At 47.4% G+C, this 13744-nt stretch overlaps 3 protein-coding genes across 4 annotated transcripts in view; all 3 read left to right on the forward strand.

Moving 5' to 3' along the window:
- LOC111078903 (putative mediator of RNA polymerase II transcription subunit 26) overlaps nt 1–4120 on the forward strand; it is a 30231-nt gene extending 26111 nt beyond the window's left edge. The window contains exons 6-9 of one of the 2 annotated variants that reach the window (XM_022373840.2): nt 1593–1730; nt 2177–2667; nt 2728–2919; nt 3032–4120. In XM_022373840.2, coding sequence (XP_022229532.2) covers nt 1593–1730; nt 2177–2667; nt 2728–2919; nt 3032–3121 — 911 coding nt within the window. In that variant the 3' untranslated portion in view covers nt 3122–4120. Of the gene's footprint in view, nt 1–1592; nt 1731–2176; nt 2920–3031 lie in introns of both variants that reach the window. The other variant, XM_022373838.2, reaches the window with a different exon arrangement.
- Nucleotides 23–1425, forward strand: LOC111078904 (neurofilament heavy polypeptide). Its single transcript, XM_022373841.2, has one exon. It carries the CDS (start codon nt 105–107, stop codon nt 1362–1364), a length of 1260 nt encoding a protein of 419 aa, XP_022229533.2. The 5' UTR covers nt 23–104; the 3' UTR covers nt 1365–1425.
- A 1879-nt stretch (nt 4121–5999) lies between the features above and the next one.
- On the forward strand, nt 6000–8388 carry LOC111078910 (pickpocket protein 28). The gene is made up of 6 exons (XM_022373850.2): nt 6000–6695; nt 6757–7017; nt 7076–7280; nt 7336–7606; nt 7669–7927; nt 7997–8388. Exons 1-6 carry the CDS (start codon nt 6148–6150, stop codon nt 8241–8243), a joined length of 1791 nt encoding a protein of 596 aa, XP_022229542.1. The 5' UTR covers nt 6000–6147; the 3' UTR covers nt 8244–8388.
- The last annotated feature ends 5356 nt before the right edge of the window (nt 8389–13744 follow it).

Consider the following 13744-nt stretch of genomic DNA (forward strand, 5'->3'; position numbering starts at 1 on the left):
GAATCAGAATCAGAAAATTCGGAAAGTCTGTCTTTGATTAATCTGTCAGACATAACGAAGCGCCTTTCGACTCTCATCTGTGTGTGTCTCTCGGAAAGTGAGAAATGTTTCAACGCGAGGCAGCCGTCGCTCTCTCAGCCGTTCTCATTGCCATTTTGAGTAGCGTCCACGGCCAGCAGACCCAGACGCAGCAGCCGCAGTCTCAGGAGGCTGAGCAGACGCTGTGGCAGGCATTCCCGCTAGATGCCCCTCTGGCCACGCCACCACGTCTGGCCCCCGATTACGTCAACGGGGTTCTGAGCCTCAAGGAAAGCCTTCTCAGGAAGTCGGACGGCAACCGATACGCCATGACGAGCCAGCCAGAGCAGGTGCAGAAACCGCAGCAGCAAGTACAGTTACAGGAGCCGGAGAATAATGTGGATTATTTCGGCGAGCTGAGGCCGTCGAGGCTTTCCTACCAATCCCTAAAGAAACTCATGGAGATGCCCGCTGTGGTTGAGGCGATTGCCCAGCAGGTGCCGTTCATCACTCCGTCGGCCGCGGAGAACGAAAATGTCAAGGAGTTCACGGAACAGCACAATTTGGAGCTACCATTCATGGAGTTGTCCGCGCCACAGCCAGCTGCCGAGCCGGAGGAGTTTCGGCCCCAGAGGACGGCGCAGACAGGCGATCAAGCGTCGCTGCTGCAGCAGCTCCAACAGTTTTTTGGGATGCACCCAAAGAACCAGCCCGACACGAATGGTGCCGCGTTGGCCTGCACCGAGGCTCCTGATATTTCGGAGGACACTGAGGAATGTGCAACAGAGTCGCCCGATGAAGGGGAAACAACAGAGGAGCCCAAGGATGGGGAGAAGGTCATTGTGGATGTGAAACCTGCCAAGCCGGACAAGAAAAAGGACAAAGGGAAGGCCACCACATCCACACCCAAACCCACATCCAAGCCCAAGACAAAGACCACCAAGAAGCTAGCCTGCTGCACCAAGGCATCGAAGAAAATCAGCGGACTGCTTCCCATCAGCATCTCCCTGAACTTCCAGAACGAGCAGAGCCCAGAGACCAAGGAGCATCAGGCGCAACAACAGCAACAACAGCAACCCCGCACCGGGCGACATGTCTTCCGGCCCGATCTTCAGATGGATGCCTTTACCAACCTGCTCCGATATCGCCGCGAAAGGGAGGGCGAGGCCTTCGGTCACAATGAGCTTGAGTCCAGTGATCTGCAGCTGCAGGCGCAGCAACGAAAGCCACGCGAGAACCCTGGCGGCCGCAAGAAGCGTCGATTACTGGACAGGCAGCGCCTGCTGCAGGCCGAGGTCAAGCTCTGGCCCATCAACATAAGGAATACGATCGATCGTGTCCACTGAGAGCAGAATATCCTCATTGTTGTTCCCTTAAATATATATTTTTTTTATTGATTTCGAATTATAAAAATTGCATCAGAAGGTTCCGTAACTTAAGTGGCTAGTAATAGAAAATATAGGAAAAATGATCCTTGAATTATGCAGAACATAATTAAAACTAATAGAGTATTAAGTGATTAAGTTGGCTCAGTCTGGGAAGCATCTAAAACAAGTTCTTTCGCATATTTGCAGGCAATCCGGACACATTAATCTGCGGCAATTGCCGGGAATGCTTCGGCGAGCTGTCTGAGTTATTGGACCACAAGAAAAGTTATTGCAAGCTGAGGTTCACATGCAAGTGCCAGGATGTTGCCTTTGCGGCCAGTGCAAGTAAGTGGGGCAGGGAGGGGGACTGCGTCTGAGACTGGGTGTGGCAGCTTGTCTGTTGGCAATTAATTTATGATTGTTAAACACTTTTTGCCCCCAATGCTGGCCCAGGGCGAGGCCCGGTCCCAGTCTCAGGACCAAAGTGTTTGTCTAAGGCTCATTGTGAGTGAGTGAGCGAGTGGCTGGCCTGTTTGCAAGTCAGCAACATCTGGCTGCAGATCCGTATAGCCATATCCATATCCAGTATGTCTGGCTGTGGCTAAGTAGTGGGGCAGGAGCCAGGGTCCTGAGGCTTGCGGCTGCTTGCAAATGCATTTAAAATTGAGTTATTTATGCGGACAGGGCCTCGACGTCGGCCCTCTGCAAATTCCAACTTAAATAACTAATTAATTCTCGCATGTTTTCCCACACTCCACTCCACTCCACTCCACTCGACACACAAAACGCAGAGACACCACCATCGAGCGCCAAATTGCTTTGCGCCGTTTGCAAGGATGCCTTCGCCAATCCCTGGGATTTGATGGTCCACGCACAGGCCGCACACATGGTTAACATTTACGAGCTGGGCGATGAGGCAGCAGCCAATGTCAATGCCAACGGCACTGGCAATGCCACCAACAGCGGCGCCGCCATCACAGTGAACGTGAACAACCACACAGTGAACAATGCCAATGCAACTGTGGAGAATGGACATGCAACGCTGGTCGCTGATGAGGCTGCCACAAAGCAGATGCCTGCCTCATCAACACTTAACAAGGAGCCCAATAACAATCACAAAATTAGCAACAATAACCACAGCACCATCAGCAATGGCCACATGTCGCCCACAGGCGAGGCGGCCATTGTTCTGCCCGGATCGGTCGAGAATGGAGCTGCCAGCGACACGGAGACAAACTGCTTGGTGGACATCAAGTTCAGTCCCAGCCCCAGTCCCAAGGAGGTGCGTGCAGCGCTACACTCACTCGACAGATCTGCTGATGCTCAAACGCTTCTCTTGCAGGACCAGCAGCGTGACGACCTGTCGCTGGATGGACGGCTGTCCAGCAGCTCGCAGCAGACGCATCACTCGGACGACGTGAACATGAACGGGAAGCTTCTGAACGGCTCGGTATCCTCGCGGGGCAGCTCCCCAGGACTCGAGCCGGATGAACCGACGGCCACACGCGCCTGCATTGTGCGAACTCTGAGCATTGTGAGTATGGAAGAGCCATTTGATTAGACATACTTCTGCTTAAAATACAGTTGAGAGAGATTCCTGTATCTAACTGATTTATCTTTGATTATTCTTTGGCACATTCTTTCAGGAGACGTCTGGCCCCACTGCGGCACCATCGGCGGCCACTGCCCTGAGCCTGATGTCAAATAGCCTGAGCATGGCCCTGGCACCGCAATAGGTTCAGAGAACTGCCTTTGGATAGGGGGTGTTGTGTGGGGTTTATCTTTATCCGATATCCCATATCCGATATCCGATACAAGTGCAATTCTTCAGTATTTTTGTAACAGACTAACCGGGCGGGAAGAGGACGCAAATTACATACAGCAAACATATCATTTTAAATTAGCTATAGAGATACAGATAAACCCGTTGCATATAACTAGCGGTAGCTACAACAATTACAATGAGGTGTACTTACGCATATGTATATGTACAATAATTGTAATCGTTTGGTCATTTTTATTTTTATGTTTGTGTTGTTGTTCGCATGTCCTTTGGGTTTAGCGTTTCAAACGAGGGTATTTGTTTGGGGTTTCAGAACTGCAAAAGTGAACGTATAGGTAAAATTATGGAAGGCTTAAACTGTCAGCGACTGTCAGCAGGGTAAAGGCGAAGAAGGGTGCATGGACAATGGGGCAGATTAAACTGGAAACGGGGAAACGGCAACGAGCTTTGTATATAGTTAAACAGCAATTACAAGGATACAAATTAAAGAATCATAAGATCTTTGTTAATGCCCAGGCTTTAATTGTAATTTATATATTTTCTATATATTTTATTTATCAAGCGGAATTACCGTAGCGAGAGAACAAAATTGAAGCCACGCAAATTGTATATCAAAAGTAGTTGTAGCTACAAAAGGTGTTTCAAAAACAAACTCAAAGAAACTTGTGCGGCAGAGAGCGCTATTATATAGTACCATAATCAAATACGCGTAAACTTAATAACTATATTCTGTAATACCCACACACATACATACACATACTCGTATATCAAAAGTAGCGGCTATGTAAATAGGATAAACCTATGTATTATGTACTACTGCTACTACTACCAGGCAACAAAATTTGTAACTAGTAAAAGTAACAACATTCAATTCAATGTCCTCCAGCTTAAGCATATAAACAAGCAAATGAAATGTATTAAACAAATGGAAATACCAAATATATACATACATATACAGATAATACATACACATACAAATGTTTTAGTGAAATATTTTAATGCGGAACTATGAAAGGGAAAGTTTTTTTGGGCACCCTGTGACTCTGTCCTTGGGTGCAACGCATTTGAAATTCTATTTTCGAGCTCATTAAAATATATGAAGATCGCCAGACACCGACACAGAACCTGCCAGCCAGTGGAGTGTGTAAATATTTAGAGCCAGAGCCGAAAAACAGGCAACAGGGAGGGCAAGGACAATGCCAACATTGTTGAAAGCCCAGCGCCACGATAATGAAAAGTCCCAACAAAAGGTGAGTTCCTGGCTGTCGTGGAGTTGCAAGTGCCAGCCCCCAAAAATCTAGACACAATGCCCAGCCAGGTTGCAGTTAACTATATTAAATTGCGCAACGAAAACGGTCGCATCGTGTTGTGTGTGTGGCGCCTCTTGTGGATGTGCGCACCTTTTTGTTGTGCATGTCCTTGCCACTGGCTGTTGCGGCGCTTTGTTGGACCCAAAACTAAGGGCATAATTACTTTCAGATCAGGCTTGGACAGGTGCTGCTTATTGTAATAAATAAAGTGGCGTTTGTTTAATGAGATATTTTACGAACTGTAATGATATATCTGACGATCTGGGCGTGGTATGTATTTTCGTGATCGGGTGAGTCCTGCAAATCGATTGTCACCCAAAAGGACACACACTTTTGCAAGGTTTTTACAAAAATCATCATGGAATTAGGCAAAAAACGACCTAATTTTTTTTGTGGAAATTGATCCTTGATCCTTACGATTCTGTGAAAAAAGGTCCTTCGCCGATCTGTTCCTATCTGCCCGAATTTTTGGCTGAGGTAATCTTTAAAATACTGGTATTTTTACCATAAAAAAGACAAGACAATAAATCGGCGTCATTTTTGACTATTTTCCTGCCCTTGTAATTCTCAACTGGTTCTAGTCGCTGGGCTATGAGGTAGCGGCTAATTTCCATGGTGTAATTATGTTTTAAATTACTTTTTTTTCTTTTATTGTTATTTTGTTTAAATGGTTTTTGAATAATTTTTTATTTTTAATATTTTGTTTTAATTTTTTATATTTATATTTTTAATATTTTGTTTTAATTTTGTATTTTTAATATATTTTTTTTTATTTTAATTTATTTTTTATTTTTACACTGTGTGTTCATTATTTTTTGTATATATTTTTTTTATTGTTATAATGTATTTTTGTTTGTGTTGTTTTTAGAAAGTGTATTGAGCATTCGGCTGGCCACGTGTTTCATTCATTTGTGCTAGTGTTCCGGCTGTGTGGCGTTTAACCTGAGGATTTGGCTCGACATTGTCTGCGTCTGCGGCCGTTTGCCATTTCGTTTCGAGTTCGCGCTAAGCGCCTGCAGTGGAGTGGCCAAGCAGTCGATTCCTACGCAAGGATGTAAAATGCATAAGCCTGGGCCGTGGGCACAGCAATCGCGGCCCGAGGAGCAACAGCAGCAGCCTTTTCAATTTTGCCGTACTTCAGGTGCACCTCGACACCGGATGCAGATGGGGTTGAAGCGAGCCCAAGCCCAAGCCCAGGGCCGGGGCTTGGTGAGCTTAAAGTACGCGACTGCTAATTAGAATGCCTCACCCAGAGCGGGCTCGAAGGTAACATTTAGCCGGCATTGGGTCAGCGCTGACAATTACTCCCTCCGACTGGCTGCTGCTGCTGCTGGCCCCGGGGACTGCTCTGCAGTCCAACTTTGTCCAGGTGCGAGCTTGCAAATTACAACAGCTTAGCGAGAATGAAGTAATTGAAACGCCACCGAAAACTGAGGCGCCCAGGCCCCCGCTCTCATATATGTATATTCTGCACCAACCCCTGACGAATTTCCTCGTATACTATGCGTGATGCGTGCAGGAATCCTTCGGGGGCAGATCCAGCGCCCCAACGGACTCTTCCTGGGCAGCCGCACCTCTCCGGTCAGCTATAAAAGACGACGCCTTTGCGTGCGCTCTCCTGACTTAGTCAACGCAAGTGCAGCACGTCGGACCGTATCCAGTTTCGACCATGTCTACCAACAGCACCCAGCCACACACACCCAGCCACGACCTGACGCGGGTCCAGCTGTCCGGCGCGAACCAGTGGAAGCGAGCCGCTCTGATGGCCAGGGCGGCGCCCGCTTTTCGGGAGACCGTCTCGGATGACAGCGAGGATGAGGTGGACACCAAGAAGCAGATCAAGTACGGCAGCGGCTTTCAGGCGGCCAAGGCCATTATGCATGAATACTGCGACTACACGACCATCCACGGCATTCGGTATCTGGGCGAGAAGAAGCGCCCCTGGCTGGAGCGTCTGTTCTGGGTCAGCGTGCTGCTGCTGTCCATCTTCACCTGCTGCAAGCTGACCCTCAACATCTGGGATAAGTGGAACAACAATCCAGTGATCGTGAGCTTCGCCGAGAAGTCCACGCCCGTCTGGCAGATACCCTTTCCGGCCGTCACCGTTTGTCCCGAGACAAAGACGCGTCGTTCCATATTCAATTTCACCGACAGCTACCACCAAATTCGCGACTTTTCCAACAATATCAGTGGAATAGTGGACCTCAACGATAAGCAGTAAGTCGCTTCCATGAGTTCCCGGAGGTGCGAGTATGTCCCTACCTCTCTCTCTTCATAGAAAAGATTTGTATGGCGCTGTGACTCAGGTGTGCGAGGCCCATCTGCACGACATTTCCCTGGGCAAGAAGACCAAAAAGGGCATGGAGATCATTGACTCGCTGAACGAGGTGTCGCCTCTGTTCGACGACACCTACCTCAACTGTAAGTGGCGCAATACGCCCGTCAAGTGCAGCGACATTTTCCACAAGTTCGTCACCGAAGATGGTGTCTGCTATAGCTTCAACTCGCTCAGTCCCGCCGAGATCTATCGCCCCGAGGGGTAAGTTGTGGGTAGCTGCCGTTTCTGCGAGTTCCACTCAAGCTGAGGAATCTTCCAGCATTATTCCCGATTTTATATTCCGCGAGGAGAATCGTCTGTCCATGGACTGGAATGTGGAGGATGGCTACAGCGCCAGCGCTGATACATCGCCGTATCCCAATCGAGTGCTGGGGCCCGGTTCCAGGGCCGGTCTCTACCTGTTTATGGGTGGCGTGGAGATGGACTTTGATGATTTGTGCCGTGGTCCTGTTCAGGGTTTCAAGGTGGAATATTCCTGTGGACTACTCGCTGAAAAGAGAACTTACCTTTCGCTTTCAGATTCTCTTACACACACCCGGCGATGTGGCTCAAGTGTCGAAGCAGTATTTCCGCATACCCTTCGACCAGGAGGTGCTCATCTCCATCCGGCCCAAGATCATCACCACCTCGGACGGACTGAAGCACTACGAGCCGAACCGACGGCAATGCTACTTCCAAAAGGAGAAGGATCTGCGCTTCTTCAATATCTACTCGCAGAGCAACTGCGAACTGGAGTGTCTGGCCAACTTCACCCTGACCAAGTGCGGATGCGTCAAGTTCTCAATGCCGCGTAGGTTTTCCGTCCCCGCCATCGAAAAATTGAACAGGAATTCTCATGGCTTCCTATTCCAGGCAATGTGAATATGCCCGTTTGTGGTGCGGCCAATCTCAAGTGCTATAACCAGGCGGAGGACGAGCTGCTGCTCAGGGAGTTCACCCAGGGGCTGGTGTCGTCGGGGGAGAATACACGCGGTGAGACCGAGTGCAACTGTTTGCCCTCATGCACCTCAATAGCCTACGAGGCGGAGATATCCCAGGCGGACTTTGACTACCAGACGGTGATCAATAGGGACACGCCCGAGGGCAAGGAGGCTCAGACCAAGCTGGAAGGGTAAGCCACTCAATATCGGAAGCAGAAGCTATCCCGTCTCACCGTTCACCGTCTCTCTCCGCTGTTCAGGATGAAGATGTCGCGTGTCTCGATCTTCTTCAAGGAGGCTCAGTTCCTAACGTCGCGCCGCTCCGAGCTGTACGGCACCACCGACTTTCTGGCCAACTGCGGCGGTCTCTTGGGCCTCTTCATGGGCGTCTCTATGCTTAGTATCGTGGAGCTGGTCTATTTCTGTACCGTACGTCTCATCTCGAATTTGCGAATGCGTCGCAAGACCCGCAAAGAACTGCTCCAAGCGGTCAGCAAGGAGGCCTAATGGGAAAGCCTCCGTATAAATAATCAATTGGCACTTGGCCCCGGAGCTGCTGCCACTGGATATCTTCTTCCAACTCCTTCTGCTGCTCCTCCGTGTGTGCGCTAAATGTTAAATCTGCAAACAATGAAAATAAAGTTGTACTCAGCACCAGACAGCAGCAAAGGAGTCCTGTCCTAGCCAGCATTGGCATTACCAGATACACGATACGACCCGCATCCTGCCAAGAGTCTTCAGCTTTCCCTTTGGGGTGTGTGTGTGTGTGCATTTGAAATGGAATCAATTATTTTATTGTGTGATTTGCTGCCGCATTCAATTCGATTTCCAAAGTCAATAGACAACGTCATCGTAGTCGAAGTCGAAGTCGAAGCCAAAGTAGAATTTGGCTCCTCCGCAGGCTCATATGTTATGCAGGGCCAATCCTTTGATTCGATATCCTTAGATGGTGGGGTATACCTTAGCTGAGCAAACACTGTGTGGCAGCCATTCATCCTTCACCCATCTCCAGCTCCGCCTGCGAGGGTTCAAGATGTGCGTGCGGCGGCTCTAATGGAAATCCAATTGAATTAAGTTAATTATGTTGGCAAATATTTAAACAATAGCTGCAATTATGCACTCCACTCCCACTCAGACACACATGGGCACTCCCAGCAGCAGCCATACCCAAACCCAAGTCCCTCGAAAGGAGGCTTTAAAATTGCAACGTGGAGGCAGCATGTAGGTAGATGCATTCGTTGTCATTTACTTTAATTCAATTGGCAGACTGAAACGCTGAACAGTGCCCGTGCCACCGCCAGCAGTTGTGCAACAGTTGTGCGCGAGTGTGGTACGTGACAGTGCGACGAAGCTGCTGAAATATTTATGTTCTGATGGGTCGACTCGGGGTCCTGGGCCGGGGCACAGTACATTATGGCAACAAGTGTCGAAATGTGTCGAAATATTGCACATAAAGTTGACACATTAGCATACCTCATAAAATTTGCCTGCACATGTGTGCAAAAGTGCAACAATTGCGGATGCTCCATCTGCCTCTGGAACTTTCCACTTCGATGGCGCACTCGTGCCTGCCAATTTGATTCACATTTAAAAATGAATTTATGACAATTTCCGACTGATGGCTGCCAAGGCTGTCTCGAGAGCTTTATTGATTACAGCCAACACACGAGGGGTGCTTCAATTTATCGGGCATATGGCTCGTAGTTTGTCCTAGTAGTAGCGGAATACACTTACAGGTTGCTCAGAATACGCTTCAAAATGAGCAGGAACAGTGATATAACCATAAGCCATAAACCATAACAATTGAAGTATTTTTTGGTCCTTGAGCAAGAAGCTGCAGACTTTAGATAATACCAATATTAAAATTATAGTCTTGTGCTTTCGATCTCTGTTTTTTATTGCCAGCTTTCCCGAGAGATTCGTATCCTGCCCAAAGGATGGCACTCCTCTCATTCAATCTCTTCTCTCAACTCTCTCAGCGAAGTGTTCCCCCTGTTTGAGTGAGTGGCTGTGTCTGTCTATCTGTCCATCTGTTTATTATTATGTGTGTGTGTGTGTGTCCGCATTCAGTCCGCTCAGACGCTGATAATGTGACATCGGCTATTAAGCAGTACGGGTACTGGTAAAAGCAACTCAAAGTCAGGGCTCTGGCAATGCCAGTAATCAATTTGCAAGTAATTTCTCCTTTCTCCTCCGTTCCGCTTGAACTTTCCACCGCTTTGTGTCCTGTTGGCAGACATGAATAAGTCTGGGGGATAACATGACACTTGACATTGAGGCGGCGTATGCCACTTTAGCCCTCCCGCCACCCGCCGCTGCACAACAATATCAATAAAAAGTTTTTGTCCGCTTAAACGGAAAATTTCTCGTCGTACAAATTGTAATTAAACTTTTGCACAATGCAACTCAAACTGTCCGCAGTGTCTGGCAGAAGCAAAAAAGCGTCAGCAACAAATGCAGCATTAAGGCAACAATCAACTGCATAGCAACAACAAATAACAAAGTGTAAGGTAAGCGGAGAGTCGCGGCCAATCGTTTGATTTGCTTGGCAAGGCTTTAAATTTCCGGTTTCCTGTTTCCGGTTGGGGCAAAAACCGTGCTGCAAAGACTCGCTATTCTATCCCCCAAGAATATTTCTAATATTTTCACCATGTTCTAAGCAACATTTGATGCACTGTGGCCAGATGGCAGCGTTGTTTATTTGCTTGTGTGTCGGTTACGCTGAGCAGCCTTTTGCGGCATTCAAATGCAGGGGTAGAGCGACAACAGCACGCGGCCCCTCATGTGTCATGTCTCGGCTCACCTGGGATGACGTCAAACTGATTGCCTAAGCGGAAATGACTTGAATGCTTTCGCTATCGCCACGTCACACGGGGCGTATGAGGAATTTCGCACTCGATTGCCTGCCTGCCTGCCTGCCGCGAGACGAGACGAGAGCTTGTGCTTTTGAGGTAAAGTTTTGTGTAACGCGATTAGCGGTTTGCGTTCTACCTGGTTTTTGTTTGCTGTTGTGTCTAACTTGAAAGCCACCTGCCAGAATGGAGCATCCACAACATCCACCGAGCCCGAGCCCTGGCATCGATTGCAGTAATTGCAGTTACTCCGCACTGAAAGTTTGAGCCTGCATAGACTTGGAGTTGGAAAAGTCATTAAAAACTTGTGCCCAACTTTGGATTCGAATTAGAATTTCTGATTAAATTGTTTGGCACAGACCTACCCTCCCGCTGCACACACACACACACACACACAATCTTTTCTTGGCAGCAACAAGACAATTAATGAAAAATGCATAAGCCAAATGGCGAATCAATGTATATCGTGACATCAATGGCGGATTAACACCCTCAAACCTCATATCCACATTCGCCAACATTCGCCTCATTGTCACGCAGGGATTCCTTTACTGCTGTGGTCGTGGTTGGAGCGCAATTTGTATGCAAACCTCGCACTAAATTAGATTCTTTTTTACTGCAGTCACATCGCCTGTTGATGATGAGGCAACGACAGTGACAGTGTTCTCCTGCGGGTGCTGCTACTGCTGCTGCTGCTGCTGCTGCTGGCGATAAAATGCGTAAGCTCGTTAAAATTGCACGCGACGCGCCTCTTATAATAATGCTGCCAGTGGATGGCTGCTCGATGTGGGATGGATGCGGCATAGCTGAGGGATATTGATGGTGGGTCGTATTGATTTGATTCTGCCATTTCCAAGCACAGCATCTTGCGTAATGCACGAGGTAATGCCTGACTTTCATTTTGTGATCGATCCCCACATAAAAAGCTTTGATGTCTGATGACGGCCATGTCTGGCGGGGGCTAAGTGGCTGCTAAGTTGAACTAATAAACTCTCTACATATGGGCGCTTATATGGGTTATAGTTTGCCTTAACTGATAGTTAATTTCTTTTATTTGCAAAATGGTGAAGTTAAGGCATATTCTAATAGTTGCACTCCTCTCAGCCTGGACCTCTTTCACTCATTTTTCCAGCTACAATGGAACTTAAAATCCAAAGTTTTTCATTCATATTCTGTTTTTTAATTGCTTTTCCATGGTAGCATGCCATAAACCTTTTCATTCATACACACGAAATTATAAATGAAATTCACTCGCACAAGTTCTCGAGCTTATTTTTTGCATTACCTAATGAAAACTGGGACAGGAGCAGCTACCAGGAGCCAGGATCGGAGCTGGTGCCTGGAAGTGCCAGCCGCGTAAGCAAATAATAAATAAATAAATAAACGAAAAGCGCAAATAACATTTGAGAGCCAGATTTAATTTCTAACGTTGAGTGCGCATATTAAAACAGAACGAAGCTGAAGCTGAAGCTGGAGACTGGCGGGACTGAAGCAGGGACTATCCTGTGGATTGTTGATTGTGGCAAGGGATTTGGCGGGGAGGGGGCAGACAAAAGGCAGTGCCACTGGGTTGATAGTAGGGAAAGGAAAACCTTGCTGCGAGCAACAAACAAAGATGATGCGGATATCGCGAAGCCCCCGGCCTGGTGTCGTGTCTGTGGATATGCAGCGGAAATGCGGGATTCCAAACGGAATACACTCACCGAAAATTTAGTAAATACAAATAAATAAATAAATTTATATGCCAATACAGTAATTCCAAAAGTAATTGTTAAAAAAAGGTTAAAGAATATCATGGGTAGAGCTTTCTCTTTTACATCAAATTGTTTCCCGTATATCCTATTTATTTCAGTGTAGGATGTAGTGGTGTGGTGGCTGGGGGCGATATGAAAATAAACAATCAAAGCGGGTTGGTTGATCGGTGAGGGGTATGGGGTGTGGGGTGTGCGGGTGGTGCCACGTGAGGGGTGCGGCTGAAGGCGTAATAGAAGTTGGCGTGAGTAAACAATGAATTACGGAATCATGAAAGCAAATTGACTTTAATGCAAAAATCAAATATTTACACAGCGCGAGAAAAACTCACTGGAGGGGGTTCGGCATGGGTGAGGATGTGGATGTGGAAGCAATGCAATTGCAATCTCCAGCAAATAGAGAGAGCAATAGACAGGGAGAGAGACAAAGACAAAGACAAACAAACAAATGAAAGAACGAACGAACGAACGAAACGCATACAAATTGAGGTTATGTTAGACGTTCTGTTTCCGCTTGCACGCTTTCTCCCAAAAATGGTTTCGGCACTTAAATCCCTCACACACACACAAGCAAGCACATGGGCAGGGGTCATCAGTGGGTTAAGTGTGGGGTCAGCTTTTGTGCGGCATTGGTCTGTGGCACATCCGGTTTTCGGAGTGTACGTTATTAGCTCTCGGACTGCGGCTACTGCTGGGAGGGAATTTTACGATTTCATTCATTTTTGTGGCTGCCATTTGACGCCGCAAAATATGTAACAAAATTTTATTTGCCCCGAAATAGGAGCCCAGACCCGACCCAACCCGAGTACTTGGCCCGAATAAAAATTAAATTATTGAAACTATTATGCAATGCTTTGGAAGTAAAGAACGCCAAAGAATTTCTCAATAAAGGAACAAGACCAGAGCACAAAGCTCAAATGTAATAAAGCACGGGCTGGAGACAGTCCAGTAAAAAGTGATAACACGGCGAAAAAAAAGTGGAACAGAGTGGAACTGAATTGGTGTGCGATACAAGGGGACACAAATCTGAAAACCATAAAAGTGTCGCTTTCAATTGTTGCCCCGAACCATCGGCTGCAGGCGACAATCGAAGCCAACAAGTGAAATTGAAACGTTCAATGGAAAGGATAGTGTGCCGAGTGCTGGCTGGCTGGTAGCTAGCTGCTGGGAAGTTTAGGGAGATAGAGAACTGGGTGGATGAATTTTTAGAGGGTGCTCCAGACACACACAACACACAAATTGATGATGATGTAGTGAGTGAGTGAGTGAGTGAGTGAGTGTGAGTGTGAGAGTGGGAGTGTGTGTGTGGGTGTCTGTGGCAGGATTTTTATCGAGATTTTGTATGCATTTGATTGGGATGCATCGACTTTGTGAAGAGGTTTGTCATTCTTGAATTTGTATCTAT

Source organism: Drosophila obscura, unplaced genomic scaffold (assembly GCF_018151105.1).
Source record: "Drosophila obscura isolate BZ-5 IFL unplaced genomic scaffold, ASM1815110v1 contig_30, whole genome shotgun sequence".
Lineage (NCBI taxonomy): Eukaryota > Metazoa > Arthropoda > Insecta > Diptera > Drosophilidae > Drosophila > Drosophila obscura.

Excerpts from the sequence above, each read along its gene's own strand:
- LOC111078904 (XM_022373841.2), top strand. The coding sequence starts at position 105 with ATGTTTCAACGCGAGGCAGCCGTCGCTCTCTCAGCCGTTCTCATTGCC.
- LOC111078910 (XM_022373850.2), top strand. The coding sequence starts at position 6,148 with ATGTCTACCAACAGCACCCAGCCACACACACCCAGCCACGACCTGACG. Across the intron at positions 6,696-6,756 it reads GTGGACCTCAACGATAAGCA|AAAAGATTTGTATGGCGCTG; the intron begins GTAAGTCGCTTC and ends CTCTCTTCATAG. Across the intron at positions 7,281-7,335 it reads GTCCTGTTCAGGGTTTCAAG|ATTCTCTTACACACACCCGG; the intron begins GTGGAATATTCC and ends TTTCGCTTTCAG.